Source organism: Rhinolophus ferrumequinum, chromosome 18 (genome assembly GCF_004115265.2).
Source record: "Rhinolophus ferrumequinum isolate MPI-CBG mRhiFer1 chromosome 18, mRhiFer1_v1.p, whole genome shotgun sequence".
Taxonomy (NCBI): Eukaryota; Metazoa; Chordata; class Mammalia; order Chiroptera; family Rhinolophidae; genus Rhinolophus; species Rhinolophus ferrumequinum.
Window position 1 is genome coordinate 16000667 of NC_046301.1, and position 22575 is coordinate 16023241.

A 22575-nucleotide genomic window follows, 5' to 3' on the forward strand; every position below is an offset into this window, starting at 1 on the left:
ACAGACACTCAATACATTTTTGCCAGACAGTTCTGACTGAGTTTATGTGTATATTGGGGTGAGAGCCAGATAGGCAGACCATCCCCTAACTGAGAATTGACTCCTATGGTCAGCTGTCCTAAATTATTTCTACATTTAAGAGTTTCTTTCCTATCGCCACTTCTTGTTCAGTTTACTTGTGCTTTCAGAAAACATTTTTTGAGCACCTAGTATCACATGCCAGGTAGTAGACTGGACTCAGCCATTTGAAGACTTGACAGCATACTGTGGCAGGAAGGGCTTGAACTTTGGAAGCAGAAATGTCTGATTTTGAGCCTGTTAGACTTTGAGCAAGTTATTTAACATCCTTAAGCTTAAGTTTCCTCAGTTGCAAAATGATCTAAAACTATGTCTCAGAATTGTTTGGAAGATTAAATGAAATAACAAAGGAAACTTCTTCAACTCTCCTGGCATACAGTACGTGTTCAGTACATTTTAGTTCCTCCTCGCCCACTTCTAGGAGCTGACACACAAGTTGCTTTAAAGGCTCCAACATTAGTTCACATCAGTTGTAGCAACGGTGTCCTGCGGACACTCGCTGCTCTGTGAGGCAGGACTGCTGGTGGGTCCTCCTGATGGGGGCGCTTGCGGGAAAGTGAGGTGATGTGAAGAAACGCTTTACACAAGAGCATGACTCTTTTCTGATAAAAATAATACAACTCCACTTTTTCCTCTTCATCTCGGCCCTCACCCCTTCCCCACCGATGTTCTTCCCGTTGCTGTTCTCCTTGATGCCTCAGCCTCCTTCCTGACTCTACTCTCTAAAACCTCTCCTGAATAATATTCAAAGCTACTTCTGCAACTGCTTTTGGCCTCAGCCAATTGGCCCTCATTGTAAGGTTGCCATAAGCTTCCCAGAGAAGTGGCACAATTGTCATGTGCTTTTATTTGGTTCTGCTTCCTACCACTATACAGAAAACGTGACAATACCCCCTCACGCCCTGCTGTAAGAAGCCTGAGTTTGAAAAGCTTTCAGAAGGGCCATCTGCCATCCCCTCAGCCAAGCAGAAGATCAGACAGGAGGCCTTGCATTAGTTAGCACTCCAAGTAAAAGGTATCAAGGGTCTGTATTCCCTTTCATCTCACCCTCCATTATAATCCAGCTAAAGAAGGAAATAGACTTGTGGCTACCCAGCTGGGAGACACACGGAGCCTTAGCATGAGTCTCAGCCGCAAAAAGGGAGTAGGCCTCTCTCTCTGACGGTGAGTGGAGCCAGTGTTTGCAGCCAGCACCCAGCTCCCTAGTGTCCGCTGCACTGCTGTGAATGGCTTTGCCAGGTGACACTGGACCTCTTGCGAGGATGCTGTGCAGAGGCGTGTCCCCGAGTGGAGGCATTCGTAACTAAGTTACAAGGAAGAGGCAAGTGTCTGCCTGGTGTGCTGGTCCAGAGTGGTGAAGCTCTCCCTCCGTCATCTCAGTTTACGCCCTCCAATGAATGTGGCCATGAATATTGATTTAAGAGTATTCAAACATCCTTTCAGATGTCAAAAAAAGATCACCTCAAGTATGGTAGAAATTTCTTTCTTAGTGGATTTGAACAAGTACAGTCATTGCGCCAACAATGGCAGAAAGTTTCAGCAAATCTGAATTGGCATTTGGGATTCACATAAGTACAGATAATGACCTCGGCTGGGTGAAATATCTGTCCTGTAAGCAGAAGACAGTATAAGCAGTGGCATTAAGAATACCTCTCTTGGCCCAGCCAAATGCCTGAGAGATTTAACGTAAGAGATTCAATATGAAAAAAGGAGATGAACTCTGCTTCTCGGTAGTTTCTGAGAGTGGGATGGCTCTAGGGTCACCAATGTATTACTAGAAATTATAAGTGTTCTTTCTGTGAGAAAAAAAATCTTCAATCAGAGGAAATCCACTTAACTGAAATAAATGATCTAGCATAATGCAAAAACTAGTTTTAATAAACAAGCTTAAGAAATGGAGTGGTAGGGCAGTATCTAAATGTTTTTAGTAATTTAGAGTGTTCTCTAATTTTCTCATCAAAGGATAAGTATTAATATTTTGACTCTTCCTTTAAAAGACAAACCATCTATCAGTTGCCGTATATCAGCAATGTGTTTATGTGTTTTTTCTTCTTTGTTAGATTAGTCCTCCCCCCCACAAAACAGTGAGTGAGAATTTTCTATGTTAAATGTATTATATAAAATCATCATAATTGTGCTAATTTCTTACTCAGGAGAAAAATCCAGAGGAGATCAAAAAATCAGGGGTGAATTTTATTTTCTGGAGCTCACGAGCCAAGGAGATACTGGCCTTCCCCGGTCCTATTGAGAAGGGAGTCAGGTGGCTATTTTCCAACACGGGATCTTCATTTTACAAAGGCCCCCACTGGCTCGGGTCAGCGTTGGACACATCTCCCCTCACAGACCTCCTGCCTGCCTGACTCGTTGGGAATTTGAGAGTTAGAGCCTTTCCTTAGAAACCCTTAGGGTTCCCTTGAGGACCCCTTTAAAGTTTCTCTTTGAGCCTTCAAAGAGAATCTGGAGTGGAGAAGAAGGAGGAGAGCGCTAAAAGAACAGGACAGACTGGATGAACCAGCTTCAGCTGTGCTCATCAATGGTAGGAACAAAAACCGAAAATGATCCAAAAGCTACGAGTGACCCTACTGGAAATGCTACGTGCTCCAATCATAGAACTGGAGTTACTGCAAAAACTGTTTCAAATAGACATGTTTTGCTTTCACAGATACTTGAGCGTTCATTTTCAATCCTCAGCATTGGAAATGGAAGGGACTCAGCGACAGTCTACATGCATGGTCCCGAAGAACAGCGTCTTTCTTGCCACTTTTCTGTTAGAGTGACCTGGGTCTCCCCTCCACCAGCCTTCCCAGGATGCACACAGCCAAGAGCCGCCTCCTTTCAGCCCTTACCGGCTTTCTTCCCCCATTTAATCAGTGTTCCCTTGTTTCTCCTCACACAAGTTTCATTGTCAGCTTAATGACTTTGGCTCAGAGTATGTAGCTATGCGCAGATGTGGTTCTCTCGTTGCTGGTAGCAGGACGTTAGTAAAAGCTGTTGGAAAAAGCTTGCATTTGAAAACACATTCTTCTTTTCTTATCCCTCAGAAACTTCACTACCTTTTTCCAGCAGACAAAAGACTATTATTATTTGTTCACGCATGTGACTATTTTGCTTTCATTTTCATTCTTGGTGGCAAGGTTAGTGCATTTTTCTAAGGTCACAATAACTATTTAGAAAACTTCATTTATAAAAATATTTAGAAGACTTTCTTCAACAATGTTTCTTATCCTTTTTTAAAATTTAAAAGTTTAAAATGGCTTCAGTTTTATGATATTACGAGGTCAATTAAGTTCACAAACTCATCCTAGAAAAAGTACTACATACCTCACTGCTGAATATCACTATGGTCACCTTCAAAGTACTCCCCTTGGGAAGTTATGCACTGACGCCAGCGCCTAGTCCACCCTTCAAAGCAATTTTGGAACTCTTTTTCTGGAATGGGCATCAGAGCTGTTGTTGTATTACCCTGATGACCTGAGGGTCATCAAAATGTCTTCCTTTCAATATTTCCTTTATATTCGGGTAAAGAAAGAAGTCATTGGGGGCCAGATCAGGTGAGTAGTGAGGGTGTTCCAAGACAGTTATTTGTTTACCGGCTAAAAACTCCCTCACAGACAGTGCTGTGTGAGCTGGTACAGTGTCGTGATGCAAGAACCATGAATTGTTGGCAAAAAGTTCAGGTTGTCTAACTTTTTCATGCAGCCTTTTCAGCACTTCCAAATAGTCAACTTGGTTAACTGTTTGTCCAATTGGTACAAATTCATAATGAATAACCCCCCTAATATCAAAAACGGTTAGCAACATCATTGCAACAAGTTTGTGAATTTAATTGTCAGACCTTGTAAATGTTCACGGTGGATTCCTGTCCCTTCTGCTTTAAAATAGTATAACAACAGAATTTCTTGTTAGTGAGATGTAATTGATGTATGATCCGAGAGACCCAGGCACAACTGACAGTGACTCTTCGCCCCGAAACACCAAATTTCTCAGGCAATGCCTCTCTCTGAAATATTTAGTGATCGTCGAGCACATAATTGCCCAGGCAGAGCCTATATTGCAAGGAATTTCTTAAAGAACAGGTTTTGGGGAATGTTTTTACTAACACAAACAGTAAGTCCTTTATTGGTCCATTTTGTAAATTGGGACATTACCCTTTTTCCACAATATGTAATTATTTGACTGTGAAAGGCATTGGCAAATTCATAGCTCACTGATCACTTTTTAAAATCAAATTCATAGCAAACTGATCACTTTTTAATTTTTTAAAAGCAAACTGTGTGTGTAATATGTCTTTCATGTTCTAATGATTACATCTTCAAGCGTTTGGGGTTTTTTTTAAAACATTTTTTTGGAAGGCAGAGAAACTAAAGCAAGTGTTGGAGAAAGATAATCAGCTGCCACTCTAGTTTTCCTGTAGGTTTTCAACTCTGGTGATGATTAGAAAATCAGTTGGTTTCTTTAGAAATCCTAATGAACTCTTGGGATACTTGATACTATCTAAAACATAACCCATCACTCATCACAAAACTAAGAGAATCACAAAATTAAATATTTGGGGTAAGCCCACATTTTACTAACTAGCCATGCGTCTCTTAGATGAACAATGAAAACAACAAACATTGATTGAGAACTTATTACATAGCAGGCACCATGCGGAGAGCTTCACATACATTATCTCATTTGATCCTCACAAGTATCATGTGATAAATATTATCCCTGTTTTTCAGATTGAAAATGGGGGCTCAGAAAGAGTTAGTTACTTGTACAAAGCAGAGCTGGGTTTCCAGCCCAGGTCTCAGGGACGTCAAAGCCTTTGTCAAATGACAATGCATCAGGGTAGAAATTACTAGATAGATAGCAGAACTGCATTACACTGACAAGGTACAAGCAATAAGGTGCCTGCATTGCAGGTATTGAATAATGAAATATGGTCCCCTAGTTATGTTATGAGGTCAGTGTTTCAAAAATGTAATCATAGAATCAGAGGGCAAGGAAAGCCCCAGAGGCTCCCTGACAGTATTGGAATATGTTCAGACAAGAAAGGTAGAATATAAAGTTGTATCTCTGATGTGATTACAACCATGTGAAAGTTATTTATGTATATGGACTAGGATGGGAAGAGAACTTGGAAATGCCTTAGTTAATTAATAAATTACTTTTAGTGTGAAGGGATAACAGATTATTACATTTTCATGTTATATTAGTACTATAATTGTTTTCTTAAAAAATAAGATTAACATTAAAGTTTTTCTAAGATGTAGAAGTAAGCTATTAATCCTGACACCAGTGCTGGTTTCGAGAGGCATGTGAAAATTCCGGTGCTAGCATTAGGGACATCTATCAAAACATCACTACTGCCCTTTGCAGTTTCAGTGATGCATGCAAAAAATTGTCTTGGAAAAATGAAACGTAGAAAGTGGCAAATTTAGTTATAAAACACACAGGCTCAGAGGGTGGGCAGCGAGGGACATGGGACATAAATTGTAGAGGCCACACTTCAGCACAGTCACGTCTTATTTGCTTTACTTTTGTTTTTATTTCAAAACAATCTCAACTACCCCCAATCGGCCAGTCTGCCAAGCAGGATTGTTTTTTCCCTGAGCAATTGGAGAGTAAGTTGTCAAACCAATACCTCATCACCCGGGGACCTCAGTGCCTATTTCCTGCAAACAAGGACTTTCTCCCTCACAATCGCATGGAACCAACAAAACCAGGACAGTGACAGCCATACATGACTCCCGCCTAGTCTTCCAAGTGCACGGACGTTTCACCGGTTGCCTTGACAATGTCCATGACAGCAAAAGCATCCGGTTTGAAGCCACACACTGCATTTACCCATCATGTCGCTTTAGCCTCTTTTGATCCAGAATAATTCCTTAATTGACGCTTATGACCTTGATACTCTAAAGATTATAGGGTAGTTATTTTGTAAAATGTTTCTTAATATTAATAAGTTGACAAGACGATCGCAGAAATGATGCTGTGTTCTCACTGCACCCTGCCAGTGTGGTATGTAGTTTCTACTTACCCCTTCTGAGAGAGATTAACTTTTGGTGCCTTGATTATGGGGGTGTCTTACTCCATTTTCTCTTAATAAATAGCAAGCATTTGGGGGGAGAGATATTTTAAGACTATGTAAATATTCCATCTCAATGCTACCTAAGGAAAAAGCACACTCCATAAGTGAATAATAAACAAAGGAAATACTAGCCTTAGCAGCAATATTTGTATATGAACAGTTCATAAGACTTGTCAGCAATGATTTTTAACTATCCAGTAATATTCAAGTTATAAGTGCTTCAACCTGAACTTATCTGAGCCAAAGACTTCCTTTCCATGTACTTAAAATAATGAGACTAAAACTTTTCCAAAAAAATATTCAACTCAGGTGAGTGACATTAATACTTTCTCTCTAAACTCATAAGACGACAATACAATAGGCAGAGTAGGCGGTGGCTGGAGCAGAGAAGCAAAAAGTGCAAAGGTCCGGCCATGAGATCAAGAGAGAAGAAAAGGGGGGCCGGGGGCAACACCCATGTGAGAGAGGAGGTGGGGGGGTGGAGGGGAGGGAGGAGGGAGGCACAGCAGGGAGAAAGAAGCCACAGAAGGCCATCAAGAGAGGAGGAAAGGGCCGGCCCAGTGGCTCAGGCGGTTAGAGCTCTGTACTCCTAACTCCGAAGGCTGCCGGTTCGATTCCCACATGGGCCAGTGGGCTCTCAACCACAAGGTTGCCAGTTCAATTCCGAGTCTCGCAAGGGATGGTGGGCAGCGCCCCCTGTAACTAGCAACAGCAACTGGATCTGGAGCTGAGCTGCACCCTCCACAACTAAGACTGAAAGGACAACATCTTGACTTGGAAAAACAGGCCTGGAAGTACACACTGTTCCCCAATAAAGTCCTGTTCCCCTTCCCCAATAAAATCTTAAAAAAAAAAAAAAAAGAGAGAGAGAGGAGGAAAGACATGGGAAAGACAAAACAGAATGGTCCAAACGATTTGTGGAGGAAATGGGGGAAAAGGGAGAGAACGCAATGGCGTCCCGCACAGTGAATTAAAGCTGCTCCTACGACTCTACCTCTCGAGAATGTTGAACATGAGACCCAACGGGCTGGTGTCTTACTTTAAACGAGGAGGAAGCGTGATGAGAAACAGTACAGAAATGCCAAGAACAGCTCTGTTCTGTACCCCATCTTGTCAAGCTGTCATCGCTGATACGTAGACGTTCCCGTCCTATTCCTAATGTGAGCCCTGAGTTTGAGAGCTCTGGGAAAACACCAACGTCCGGTGTAGTAACAGCCCCGTCTTCTGAGAGAAATGAGAGGTCCAACCTTGGCAAGGCCCGCTAGGTGGTCACAGGAGCACATGCCGTCTGCACCGGCCTTCCGCGAGCATCCGGCGGGCCTCCACTGCCAGCGGAGCCCCGCTTCCAGCGCCAAGCAGACAGGCCGGCCTTACAGCCTGAACCAAGCGCCTGGTACACAGCAGGCTTTCATGAAATATGTGTTACATATTTGAACGAGTCAAGGAATATGTTTCCTTGTTGGCCATCCTTCCCTATCTCACTTGTGGAGAGTAATTTACAAGTGAAGTCAGTGTAAGTGAGAATTTTAATGACACAAGGCAGTAGAAATAGAATCTCTACACACTTGATTAAAATACTACATAGAAAAGATTTTGTGATCCTATGTGACTCTTCCTCTTCTCCTTCTCTAAGGATATAAAGAAGATTATAACCCACTCAATAAATTAGGAAACCATGAGTCTATTCTGAAATAAACAAAGTTTAATGTGAAATAGAATATTTACAATCTCAAAACATCTCCCCACCCAAAGACCTGCTAATTAAGAGAAAATGGAGTAAGACACCCCCATAATCAAGGCACCAAAGTTAACCTCACTTGGAAGGGATAAGTAGAAACTACATACCACTGGCAGGATGCAATGAGAAGAACACAGCATCACTTCTGTGACAGTCTTGTCAACTTCCTAATATTAAGAAACATCGTACAAAATAGCTATCCTATAATCTTTAAAGTATCAAGGTCGTAAACGTCAAGTAAGGATTGAGGAATTGTTCAGGATCGAAGGAGGCTAAAGCGACATGATGGGTAAATGCAGTGTGTGGCTCCAAACCGGATGCTTTTGCTGTCATGGACATTGTCAAGGCGACCGGTGAAACGTCCGTGCACTTGGAAGACTAGGCGGGAGTCATGTATGGCTGTCACTGTCCTGGTTTTGTTGGTTCCATGCGATTGTGAGGGAGAAAGTCCTTGTTTGCAGGAAATAGGCACTGAGGTCCCCGGGGTGATGAGGCATTGCTTTGACAACTTACTCTCCAATTGCTCAGGGAAAAAACAATCCTGCTTGGCAGACTGGCCGATTGGGGGTAGTTGAGATTGTTTTGAAATAAAAACAAAAGTAAAGCAAATAAGACGTGACTGTGCTGAAGTGTGGCCTCTACAATTTATGTCCCATGTCCCTTGCTCTCCACCCTCGGAGCCTGTGTGTTTTATAACTAAATTTGCTACTTTCTACATTTCATTTTTCCAAGACAATTTTTTGCATGCATCACTGAAACTGCAAAGGGCAGTAGTGATGTTTTGATAGATGTCCCTAATCCTAGCACCGGAATTTTCGCATGCCTCTCGAAACCAGCACTGGTGTCAGGATTAATAGCTTACTTCCACATATTAGAAAACTTATTTTGAATCAATTTCCCCACTAGAGGTCACCAGTGTACCATCTCAGAGAGAAAACATAAATATTATGGTCACCAGCAGTTCCCTAACTATGGCCCTTAAATGGCATTCAGGGTGTCTGTTAATTGATTCTGAATATCTTCTGACAGTTGTCGGAGACATATGTTATGATGGGGTGACATCAGTCGTCACTCTAGGTGATGTGCTATGTGTGTCTAATGCTCTGTAAGTGTGAAGAGCCACGACTGAAACCGTAAGGAAAATTACTTCTCACAGAGATGTGATGAGGGGCCATAAGATAATTTGATAGAAAGTAATGTGAGCTCTGAAGTGACGGTAGCACAGACATGTCTGCTTTTTATGAGACAGAAAAAGTCAGGCCCCCGAGCAGAACATTTCCTTCATTCAACCAATATTTATGGACACACATGTGCTTGGCAAGGAGGCTACATTATGGAAGATCAGTCGGTGCCTTCAGGGACAGGAGGTCTCCATTCAGATACGATCAGTGCTTACAGACCACCATGCCAGGCAACTTTCCCTCAGATTTTCTTCTGTCACCTTCCCAACACACATTTAGGACAAGCAGCATCAGTCCCGTATTTGTAGATAGTCACTTGCAACCCAGCAAGGGCCAGTGCTTTTTGAGTTGATGACAATTTTCTGAGGTGACGTTAAGAGTAGACTGTATACCTTTTACATCAAATCCCAAACTGAAGCATAGAGGTGCTTGCACAAAAATGTTAAAATGCCGAGCTGGGTTGTGGCCAAATGATGCTTGCTAGAAAAAAATGTTAAAATTTATTTGAACGTAAAAGCCTTGGATGGGAGAAACAATGTTCTCAGTGCAATTAATGTCCTGAAACGTGAAGAGCCACAGAGCGCTCCTCTGAAGAAACTTGTGTGGATGAGAAGGGTGGACTGCACAATACCTCTGAAGGCCGTTACCAATTTTCTCCCCAAATGAAGGCTGCATGATATTTTCTTATAATTTGCTTCACGTAGCAGAGAAAGAAAACCTGCTTCAAACTCCAGAACTCACAATTCCACCATCAAGGACGAGCAGCAAGAGTTCTAGGCTTCTACCGTAACTCGAGGAGCTATTTCTTCTGCAGCTTTAAGGGGGCTTGAACTGATTTCAATGGGTGTTGTCAGCCTTTAGACCAGACACGCAGGCCGTTTGTGAGCAGGACACAGGCAGAGCCCCAACCCCTTAGGAGCAAGGCTTTCTCTTATTTTCTGGTGTCACTAGAGAAGAAAGGGAGCCCAGCCAAGTCTCTGCTTCAAGCTGGGGAAGCCTTTATCTGCTTTTGCTGGGATGAGGGTGTCTAACTATCTTGGCAAGGATTAATTGTAACCATTTGTTTTCCAACAAGCCACAAACAGGTGTGTGCTTCTTTCTGATCTTTGCAAAGTTTGGTGAAATAGTGAAAAAGAAAGGGTAGGGGAGAGCTACAAAATATGACTTGATTTATTTTAAAAATACTATTATTATCGTGCTATTGACTTCCGATGCTTCTTCTATTACCAACTACTGTAGTCAGTCCTCTTCCTTTTTTATTTATAGGCATCCCAACACTTTATGAGACATTTTGCAGTATTTCCCTTGAGATGATTGTATAAGGAAAGAGGAAGAAAACTAGGACTTTGTCACATAACTAAAGAGTATTGGAGTTAGAGGTTTTGAGGCGAGGCCATCCGCCCTGGGCCCTGAGTGTCGCTGGATGCTTTTGCTGCCATGCCAAGAGCACAAGGCCCTCTCTGACCTTTACCTGGGCCATTTCTCAGGGTGTGTTTGCAGAGAGCCACCCCAAAGCATGAGGGATTGCCTCCCCCTGGCTGAACATAGAACTTGCTTCCACTTGCTGTAAAAGTTTCCCTGAGCTCAGCGTCCCTCTCCTGTTCCATAACCCACTGCGTGTGCAGGCACCTATCTGGGGCGCTGGCTCTCTACCATGGGACTTGGGGAACAGAAGCAAAGCCACATAAAGTAATGTTGCTGGTAAGCAGTGAGTAACAGAGTCCTTAGAATGACCAGGAATCTCTTCCTCTTCCGGCATCCATGAAATGGCAGCAGGCTAACTTATTAGCTTGTATGTCATGCGAAATCTCAGATCCTGGCACAGCCTGACAGAACTCCCTCAAGTTGATTATTTTTAGTGTAAACGGTTACCTGAGAAACAGAAAACTAGGAGGATTATGCTTGTGTATTGAAAGTAAGAAAATCTATTAGCAGCCTAGCATTTTAGAGCCTTGCTAGCAACTCATGTGTATTCTTTTATAAAACACTAGTTATCACTGTAGCTCTGACTCCTATGCCCTTCAAAGAATCACTTTGTCTTATTAAAACAGAATCCCCTTTATGCTTCCAGAGCCCAATGATTAATCTTGATTTTAAAGCAGATTATTTTATAATAATTTAGTGGAACATGTACCCCGCTGAAATGATTGATAATGGTAGGTTCATGTACAGAGAATCACAGAAACCTCAAATCATAAAAAGCTAGAATAGAGTGGTTCTAAGATACCAGGAAAGCTTTCAGAACCTATGGCAGGTACGTTGCTAAGGATACAACGGTCAGACACAACCAAAGCATCAAAGGTTCACTTCTAAATATGGGGAACAATCCACTATCACTCACTGGTAGTGTTATTTGATTAATCCCTCAATGTTATTTTATTCAGTATTAGAAAAGCAGAATTAACTCTATTCTAATGCCTCATTTGAGGAAACGTGTCTATAGTAAAGTTACCTCCTCCACAGGCTTATGGTCAATTTCAAACATTTGGAAATTCTGTAGTATCTACAGCTCATAATAAACACTAAAATAAACTTTCTAACTAATAAATATATGAAGAATTGAATGAGCAAATATTGGTTGAGCCAGAACTGGAACGCAGGTTTGCTCTTCTTCAAACCAATGCCTGTTGCACTTTTGATAGATCAGGGTTTTCCAAAACAGTCATTTGCATACCAGCATTACAGTTTTGGCATAGTAAATTAATCATTTAATTAACATCATTTTTGAACTTGGCTTTGTTCTAGGCAACCACATCTGCAAAGTGAGGCTTGGTTGTATTATTCATATTTTTCAATTACAATACAATAGGTAACTATTTTAAAAAGCTCATCTTATACAACCAGGGGCATAAGAACCAATCTTAGGGAAACACTGATAAGACTTTGTCTACAGGAAAAATAAGCATCAAGACTGCATAATCATTCCTAATTATTTTCTTTTTTTTCATAAAGTTCAAAGCTTGATTCCATGGAGACCCCAATGTCCTTCTAAATCTCATTTGAGAAACTCTAAAAATATACCAGTAATTTCTTTTTCTCTATTGAAAAAATGAAAGAAAATAACTCTGATCAAATTAGCTAACTATCGGTTATTATCAGGAAATTATACTCTTGAGAAAAGTATACATGAACAATTTCATTTACCAAATAGTATGGTATACTATTAAGTCTAGTTTTGAAACCAAGTTTCAGCAAGTAGAAAATATTCTTTACTCACCAAATTTGGGACAACACTCATTCTCCAACGAATTCAGTAACCTTTCAAGGGAAAAAAATAAGTAAAAAGGAAAATGAGAGTTCTTATTTAGGAATGAGATGAAACACATTTTGCAAATCAATGAGCTTAAAGTATCAGAGAACACACCTGGTTACACTTGAAATTTATCAAAATGCCTCCATTTAGCATATTTCACATTAAAATATCTACCGTATGTTTAGAACCCTTTAATTACTTAAGACAAATGAGAAGTTTTCATGTGCATGATGAGAGTATGTCAGACTGGAACATCAAAATGATCTTAGAAGTTCTCTATTTTATTATTTATCATTTCTTCCTCACATACTTCATAGCCTTGTAACAATAGTTTTCAATTTGGAGTTTCCCATTCTCTATGAAGAATATTTTAACTTTATGCCATTATTAAGATGGTTTATGATATTAATATGTGCATATCCCAGATCACATGAATGTTCATTTTATAATCAAATATTTCTATTCAATTTCAGTAGTTTCTATTTGTACTTGCATATTTTCCGTATTCAGAGGAAAACTTGTGGCTACTTTTAAACCATTTTTTAACTGAAAAATATAATGCAAATATGGAATGCTGTATAAAGTAAATAGATAGTTTAAAGAATGTTCACTTCATGACTGGTTGGCCAAAATTTCAGCTCCCTTTTTAAATTCACTTGGGTGTACTTATATTTTTTGGTCACATTTTTGTTATTTCAATGATTATTTTTTCTATTCAAGGGCACATCTTAATTATCAGCAACTGTTTTATCCATTTTGCAACATTTTGTGAATGTTATATTGCTCTCTAACATGATTGTCATTTTCTATGTTATCTTTTTTTGGACAGTTTGTCTTAGACTTCCTTCAAAGTTTAAATTATCTAGCAAGATACATGTTTGGTTCTGGGATTTTTAAAAATCCCAGAATATTATGAAATAACCATATTCTACTTTATGGCAATCATTTTCTTCCATCTTTTAGATGGTTTTATCATCCAAAATAAGCCATAGGATTTTTATCTGTTTTTCTTTCCATTCTTTTTTCCCCTAGTGCAAATTATTTTCTTTTTGTTAAAGGGACTTTGTGCGTGTGTGTGTTTGACTTTGTTTGTTTGTTTGTTGTTTTGTTCCATAGCCAGATTCTGCTACTTTAATCCAGGAGGTAGATTTAACATATATCTCTGTCCTCTGTATTTTGTGTTACACTGCTACTTTTAGGGCTTGATCAGATCATGTTGCAATTTTCTTTCTTGCCTTTTTTTTTTTTTTTTGGCAAGACATTTCAAAGGTGGTGGTGCATTCTTCCATCAGAAAATAAACACAGTCTGGCAGGTTCCCTTTGTGATAGTAGTAATGTCGGTGCTCAGTGTTTCCATCAGCTTCTCAAAAAGTCTTTCCCATGATACCTCACTCCCAGAGCCTTTTAGACATTATTTTCCTAATCATCCCCTCCCCTTATGTTATCTTTTCCCAAACTTGGAAAGCCATTATTTCTTCAAATATATAGCAGTACCATGCAATCTTTCCTTTGGGGAGTCTGATGACACAAATGCTACATCTTTTTGTTATCTCTCAGTCCTGAGCTTTTGGGGTTGTTGTTTTTTTTCCTCAACCATTTCTTCTGCTGTTGATCAGACTGGATGATTTCTACTGAGGTATCTTCACGTTTGCTCTTTCCTCTTTAATCGGCAACCTGCCATTGAGTCTTTGAAGACAGTTTTTAATTTCAATTATTTTATTTTGCAGACATAAAATTTCCATTTGGTTTTATTTATAGATTCTATTATTGCTTATACTTTCAATTATAACTTCGATTTCAGGATTTTTTTGTGATTGCTTTTTCAAGTATTTTTAAATAGCTGCTTAAAAATCTTTTGCTGATAATTTCAACATTTGTGCCATCTTAGTGTTGGTGTCTGTTGATTGTTATTCTCATGTGAATTGAGATTTTTTATGGTTCTTCATAAACTGAATAATTGTGGATTGGATCCCAGACATTTTGACTATTACACTATGAGCCCCTGGGTCTTATTTAAGTCATACGGAGAATGCTGATATTTTTGTCTTAGTAGGAACTTGAATTGGTTAGGTTGAGGCTTCCAGTTCCAACCCATCTTCTTTCAGCTGTGGTTCCAAAGTCATTTCAATTTGGAAAGTCTTTGCAGCCCTTTATTTTTACTTAATTCTAACAATCCTAATAACAATTCAGTACAGTAGGCATTATGATACTCATTTTACAAATAAAAAGATAGGTTTCAATTCAGCCTATCACTATTGGACAAGGCACTCTTTGAACCTTGATTTCCTCATCTGTAAAATGGGATTAATACCTAGATGATTGGGTTGTTTCATGACTGAGTAAAATAACACATGTAACATACCTAGCATATTTCAAACCCTAAAGAAATCCTGGATAATCTTCTCATTAAAATAATCGGTTTTATTGAAGAAAAGTAATATATAATGCAATACACACATTGTAAGTTACAGGAGATGACTTTTGACAATTGTATACACTGTGTAACTACCACTCCAATTAAGCTATTATAGAACACTAGAAAGTTCCCTCATACCTGTACAGTCAACCCCTCCACTTGTCTCCAACCCCAGGCAATCACTGACCTAACTTCCATTACCTAACTTCCTATCTTCCAAAATAGATAAGTTTTGTTTGCTCTAGAACTTTAAACTAATAAAATCATAAAGTCTATACATTTTCTGTCTGGCTAGTTTCATTCAGCATAATTCAGATTCACCCACATCAGCAGTTTGTTCCCTTTTATTGCCGACTAATATTCCATTATTTTACTGGGATGTTTTTCTGTTATTGACTGAAAGAGTTCTGAGATATCCTTAATTCAAGTCCTTTATCAGATGATGTATTGTGACTATTTTCCCCCAGTCTATAAATTATATTTTCATTTTCTCAATGGTTTCTTTCAAAGAGCAGAAATTTTTAATTTTTATAAAGTTTAAGTAATCATTTTTTCTTTTACAGTATTGCTTGTTTGTGACCTTTCTCAAAAAATTTTGCAGTCTCCAAGAGGACAATGATTTCCTTCTCTGTCTTCTAGAAGATTTATAGTTTTAGCTTTTATGTTTCAGTCTATGATCCATTTTGAATTAATACTTTTGTGTATGCTATAAGGTAGGTGTTGAATTTCATGTTCCCCTTACTGATTTCCAGTTGTTCCAGCCCCTTTCTCATAGAATTACCTTGGTACCACTGTGAAAGTCAATTGATCATAGGTATTATGTGTGGGTTTATTCCTAGATTCTATTCTGTTTCATTTATCTGTGTGTCTATCTTTTTACTGATGCTCCATTTATTTTATTGCTTTAGTTTTATAATAAAACTTGAAATAATGTAGTATAAGTCCTCTAACTTTGTGCTTCTTTTACAAAATTGTTTTGGTTATTCTAGGTCATTTGTTTTTCCACATGAATTTTAGAATCAGCTTTAGACCATAATTACTAAGAGAAGTGAAACTCATGGGACCAGAACCACAATTGTCGAGGCTCTCTGTTGAGAGGCAATTTTTATATTGTATTGTATCCTAATAATTTGTTAAGGACTTCTGGGTCTATGTTCAATTTTACATCTTCTAAAGCTTTGTCTGATTTTTGCATAAAGGTAATGCTGTTCTCATAAAATGAGTTGGAGAGTGTTCTTTCCTATTTTACTTTCTGGAAGAGTTTGTATTGAATTGGTATAATTTCTCAAAATATTTGGAAGAATTTACCAGTAAATTCACTGGTATCTGGAGTATTCTTTGTGGGAAGGTTAACTTAATGACATTAAAAATATAGATACAGAGCTATTCATATCATGTTATTCTTGAGTGAGCTTTAGTATTTTTTCCTTTCAAGAGATTTGTCCATTTCATCTAAATTATCAAATTTATTGGCATAAGATTGTTCATAATATTCCCTTATTAGCTTTGTAATGTTTATAAGTTCTATAGTGATAGATCATTCTTGCTATCTGTAATTTATGTGTCTCCTCCCCTTGTTTTCTAGATAAGACTGCCTAGAGCTTTTACTTTTACTGTTCCTTTAAAAGAATCACTTTTTGGTTTCATTGTTTTCTATTTTATAGTTTTTCAATATGGTTGGGTTTTGCTCTATATCATTTTCTTCCCTCGCCTTGCTTTGAGTTTAATTTACTCTTCTTTTTCTCAATTTTTAAAGTGAACACTTAGAGTCTTGATTTGAAACTTTCCTTGTTTTCTCATATAAACATTTTATGGTAAAAAAAAAATTCTCTAAGCACTGCTTTAGTTGCATCTCACAAACTTTGACATGTTTACATTTTAATTTAAAAGTATTTTCTAATTTCTCTTATGACTTCCCCTGTGACCCATAGTTTCTTTAGAAGTGCATAGTTTAGTTTCCAATTTTTTCACACATATCTGTTATTGGTTTCTAGTTTAATACCTTTGTGAGCAAATATTTTATATGACTTTAATCATTTTAAATTTGTTGAGGATTGTTTTATGATACATTTTGGTCCATTTTGTTGAATATTTCTTGTGCATCTGAAAAGGTGTGTTCTCTAGTTATTGGGTGAAATGTTTTATAAATGTCAATTAGGACAAATTAGTTGATGAGATTGTTCAGGTCTTTTTTATCAATAGTTCCCAAATTTGCCTGCACTCTGTTGAAATGACCTTCATATCTTCCAAAAATGTTAACACCTGTAGCCCAACCCGAGGGGTTGTGATTTAATAAGCCTGGGGTGTAGCCTGTTCTTTGGAATTAAGAGATTCCCAGGTGATTCTAAGGCGAAGCCAAGTTTGGGACCTGGGTTCTGTATCCTTACTGATTTTATGTATACTTGTTTTACAAATTACAGAGAAGGGGTTGATGAACTCTCCAACTACAGCTGTGGGATAGTTTCTTTTGCAGTTCTATCAGTTTGTGTTTTTTTTTTAATTAGGATTTTGTATCTTCTGAATCAACTGACCTTTTTATCTTGTTTTAGTATGAATTTCCCTGATTACTAGGCAAGGTAAACATTAGTAAAAATCTTTCTGGCATTCAGTTTTCCTCTCCTGTCAGTTGCCTATTTGTATTATTTGAATATTTTTTAATCTCAAATTGTCAGAATTCTTTATATTTTCAGAGCTTTACTATATTCTCCCAGACTGTGGCTTGTCTTTAACTCGATTAAAATGTCTTCTTTTCTGTTTTCAAAATTTTTAGCTCTGCTGATTATAAAACAATCAAAATTTAAAATATTTTCCTTAACGAACAGCGCTGTTTAGTCTGGTTTAAAAAACTCTTCTGTATGGTGATGTCATAAAGATAATTGTTTTCTAAAAGTTTAGAGTGTTGTTTTCACATTTTACATTTACTTCACTTGGAATTTACTTTTATTTGTAGTGTGGCTGGATCTAATTTCACATTTTTTATACAAATAGCCAGTTTAACTAGAACCACCATAATGTTTCTTTTTCATTGCCAATTAACAAAGATATTGTACCATTTACACTCCCAACAGTAAAGGTCTTTCCCATAACCTCACCAACACCTGTTTCTTATCAGACACCTTTATTCTATACAACTTCCAGGTACAGGGACTCCACTAATTTTCTTTTTGTCTATTCTTATGTCAATACCACCTTTTAAAAAATTGCTTTTAAAACAATTACCATATGATCCAATAATTTCACTTCTGGATATATACCCCAAAGAATTGAAGGCAGGCTCTCAAAGAGATATTTGCACACACCATGTTCATAGCAGTATTTATAGCAGTTAAAAGGTGGAAGGAACCCAAGTGTGCACCGATGGATAAATGGATAAACAAAATATAATGAAATATTGTTCAGGTTTAAAAAGGAAAGAAATTTTGATACATGCTATAACATGGATGAACCTTGAAGATGTTATGCTCAGTGAAATAAGTGAGTCACAAAGAGACAAACACTGTTTGATTCCACTTACATGAGGAACCTAAAACAGTCATATTCATAGAAACAAAAGAATGGCAGTTGCCAGGTGCTGGGGGGACAGCTAAATGAGGAATTGTTGTTTACTGGGTATAGAGTTTATGTTTTGCAAGATGAAAAGAATGCTGGCGATTGGTTGAAGAACAATAAACATACTTAACACGACCGAAATGTACACTTTTTAACATATTTTATATAGTCCTTAAAAGGATTAAGTCCACATGTCAGCAAACTGTGCCAGAAGTAAAAAGTCAAGAAACAGGTTGACATAAGACTCACCTCTACAACTCAGAAAAATGTGCCAAAGCCAAAACAGTGAGGTATTTACTACCATGTACTCAACATATATTAAAAACAAGCAGGATCTGCTTTATGTCAAGTGCTGGATATCTACGAACGGTATCAAGCCAAAATTACATCACATCGTAAAGGCTGGCACATAATAGCATTTCACATTGCGTGTTATGATCTTTGTTTACTCTTAAACTTCAGTTTCTGTGTGTTGCTGTGAAGATCAACATGGAATAAGGTGAGAGAAAGCGCTATAAACCAACGTACTAAGGTATCAAGGCATTTTCTCAACTCTAAAATATTATGAAGTGGCCAGGTGCATTATATATTTTATAATAGTTTGGGGAGGATGCAGAGAGGAACGATTGACTAATCCACTAGAGATACACTTATGAGCTTTCCGACTTGGGGAATTTAAAATATTTTTATTTGCAAGTAAATATATATATATGCAAGTCTGCTTTTACAATTGAGGAACCACGGTATTGCATTGGTTTTCTTTATCTGTTATAGCCACAAACGCCCTTTCCTTAAATGTCAATGATTTCTCTCTCGCCCAGTGTTTGTTTTTACCAACCTTCTTTCTGACAGCGGTCAGAAATTTCCATACTGGATTTCTGACCTCAACTTTCAGGCTCCTACCGAGCGAGACTGAAGAGATGCTTAACTTTGACTGACTTTCTCACTCTTAACTTCGCTTTTGTGCTGTCATTGGCTGTTACTCTTTCCGGACCCGCCCACAACTACCTCAATCCTGATTGGATGCCAATGTCCTTTTGTGGCAAAAGGTGGATCCCGGAGCTTTGAGAAAGGATGATTGGGGCGTTGGGCAGCTAATGCGCAGGCGTGCCTTCTTGAGTGGGGATTGGCGGGCGATGGGGCAGGACGAGGCGGGACTCCCGTGTGGGCGCACGCTCTGTGAGCGGAGAGGGAGGAGCTGCCGATGTCAGTTGGGCCAAGTGTTTGGGCGTGAGGCTTCTTCCTCATCCTTCCTCCTCCCGGCGTCTCCAACTGCAGGTGAGGGCAGTCGTGGGCAGCGGAGTTCCCGGGCGACTAGAATTGCTGCCTCGGTACCGCCGGGAGCCTCCCCCGAGGGCGGGGCGGGCTGGACGCGCGGCTCGGCGCCCCGGGGCCCCGGGGACAGCATCCTCGGGCGTGGGCGTTTGGTGGGCGCCTGAGGCCTGGCTCCCTGCAGGGCCCCTGCGCAACCTCTTTTTCTCATCTTCTCTCGTTTTGGGCCCAGAGATTCCTTTGGGGCGGGGCGGCCCGCCGTTCCTGACGCCGACATCCTGCTGCCTTCTCCCCGCCGCTCCTGAGTCGTAGGTTGTTGTCCAGACCCCCTCCGTCCCCCGCCCGCCCTGAGATGGGCCTGCGGGAGAGGCGTTTGGGTGCGATGGGGCCTGGCACGCCTACACCTGGCCGTGGCTGCTCTGCCGAGAGCCGGGGAGGTGGGGGGAAAGGACGCCGAGGCGGGGAGGGTGGCGAGGGAGCGGTAAGGTCAGGGCTGGCGACATCTTTCCAGGCGCTTAGAGCAGCTCCCGGGTTAGTTTCTTCAGGGGCTTCTCTCAAGGGTCCTACTGAACAAGTTGTGGGGTTAGGATTGGAAAGGAGAAAGAGGATCCATTCCTGAAAGGCAGGACCTGTGTTGTACAGTGTACCGATTCCAGTACTATGACGTAATAATATTAAAAGACATACTATGTTATGTACCCAACACCGTGTCTGCCTGGGGATCCACAGCTCCGCCAGTATATTCTGTGCGGGTACTCGTCGATGAGGCTCAGTATAGCTAGCTAGTTAACTCCCGTTCAGATCCTCGTTTGGCTAACCAGTGACTTAATTTGTGCATTTATGTAACCAGAAGTCAACACTTGAACGGACGCGAACAGTTGATGCAGCTTGAAGAGAATGAAATTTATCTTCAGTTGTTTAGTTAGAAGAAATATCAAAGGAATTTGACATCGAGTTGTAAGATGTTTGGCAAACTTAGGTGAGGGCCATATTAAAGTTTCTTCCGTTGCATAATGAAAAAAGGACTTTATAGTTAGACCTAAGGTACAGGATTTGATAGGTAGACCTAAGTTAGACCTTGGTACGGACATTGGCTGTGAAATGTAAGGCAAGATACATGGCCTTTCTCAGCTAATAGTGTTCACATCTGTAAATTGCAATGTCCTTCTGTTGATTTGATAAACTAATATGTAAAGCATTTAGTATATTAATATACAATGAGATTATTTTAGTTTTCCATAACTTTGCTAGCATTGATCTTCTAAAAAATAATTTAATAAACATGCAGTGGTATTTCATTATGTATTTCTTTGATTACCAAGAAATTCAACATTTTCTCTTGTTCACTTAAAACTTCTCTTTGTAAACTATTTGTACATATCCTTTGCTTACTTACCCGTTGTTTATTTTATCTTTAGAAATAGGGTTTTCAGGCAGGAATTCCCGCCCGTTCTCAGGAATTTTCATCTCTTTCCCTTTCCCGAATCCCGAGATACAAACTGTTTTCTGTTCTCTACGATGAATCGTTTCCACAAAGTGATGGCCGATACTACCAACCATCTGGGTTCAAGGAGCCGATTTTCCTGATTTCCCAACCAACTTTTCTCGGGATTCAGGAACAGAAAAGCGAAAAAATTTCCTGAGAACAGGTGGGAATTCCGCCTGGAAACGCTAGAAACAGTAATGTGTATGAAAGGGCACTACTGGATCACATCACTTTCTTTTGAAAAAACAAGCTTATGTTTTATTTGTGTGTGTGTCTGTGTTTCTACCTTTTTCTTATGCAGATCAGTCATCAAGGATTTTGTATCCAAGATCCCAAAGTTTGCTATCCAAGATGATGAATGCTGATATGGATGGTATGTCCTTTATTTTCCTTTTTTTGTATGTTCCTTGTTTTGTGGATGCTTTTGCTTTATTAAGTAATGGAAAGAACAGCCTATTTAGAGGCTGGGATTTGGCTAATTACTTATTTATGTCCCTTCTAGTTCTGAAAAGGATTTAAGGCAGCTTCTGTTCCTTAACTGTGAGATGTTGGCAAAACACTTTATCTTCATCTTGGTGCCCTTATCTGCAATGTGGGGATAAAACTTTTTACTTCACAGGGCTCTTTTATAAGTCAAGTAAGATAATGAATATAAAACATTTTGCAGATCTTTAAGTGCTACACTACACTAATGGTACCTAATGTTAATAAATAAATTTGAACCTTTTTATTACAGCAGTTGATGCTGAAAATCAGGTGGAACTGGAGGAAAAAACACGACTTATTAATCAAGTGTTGGAGCTCCAACACACACTTGAAGGTTAGCTTGCATTTTGTAGTTTACTTGAATAACATCAATTAATTGAAATTGTAATCCTTTGTGTTGCTAAATTTTGTTAGTGTGCACAATTTAAAAAAGTATAAATTTCAAATCCATTTCAATAATTTTTTTCCCCCTCCTGCCTGTAGCTATGGCTGGTGATTTTAAAGAAGAGATGTGCTTCAATAAGAAAGTCCAATAGTGTTCTTAAGCTTTCCTCCTTAAGGTCTAATATAATGCTAGTTAGTACATGAGAGCCCATTTTAAGCCCCCACATTGTGTTAAGTCTACTTAAACTAAAAACAATGAATTAGCCTCAGAGATTTAAAGGGAATTGATATTTTTTTCATTTTCTAAATGTCTTGCAGAAAATTCATACTAACACTGAAACATCTTTCGGTTTTTAATGAAATTAAGGTGTTTTTTTTGTTTTTCAAACCAGAAGGAGCAAATCATGTCACTCCAGTGGCTTCCCATTTCACGGTTAATAGAAGCCAGGTTACTCTCTGGAAATGGACTCCCTTTTGCCTTTCAGAGCCACACCTGTGCCTCCTCCATTCTCCTTCAGATGCGCTGACCCCCTTACTGCTCTTTCAGCAGGCTTCTGCACAGGGTCTTAGCTGCTGTTTCCCTGTGCTTGAATCTTTTTCCCTTAGTTATTTGCATATCTGTATGCTCTTTCCCTCACTTCCGCTAGGTTTCTGGT

At 39.2% G+C, this 22575-nt stretch overlaps 1 protein-coding gene across 3 annotated transcripts in view; it reads left to right on the forward strand.

Moving 5' to 3' along the window:
* Positions 1–22575, forward strand: part of SCOC (short coiled-coil protein) — a 63935-nt gene that overhangs the window by 38847 nt on the left and 2513 nt on the right. For 2 of the 3 annotated variants that reach the window (XM_033134549.1, XM_033134550.1), the window contains exons 3-4: positions 21351–21422; positions 21786–21869. In XM_033134549.1, the coding sequence (XP_032990440.1) occupies positions 21351–21422; positions 21786–21869 (156 nt within the window). Of the gene's footprint in view, positions 1–19388; positions 19570–21350; positions 21423–21785; positions 21870–22575 lie in introns of those variants that run through there. The other variant, XM_033134548.1, reaches the window with a different exon arrangement.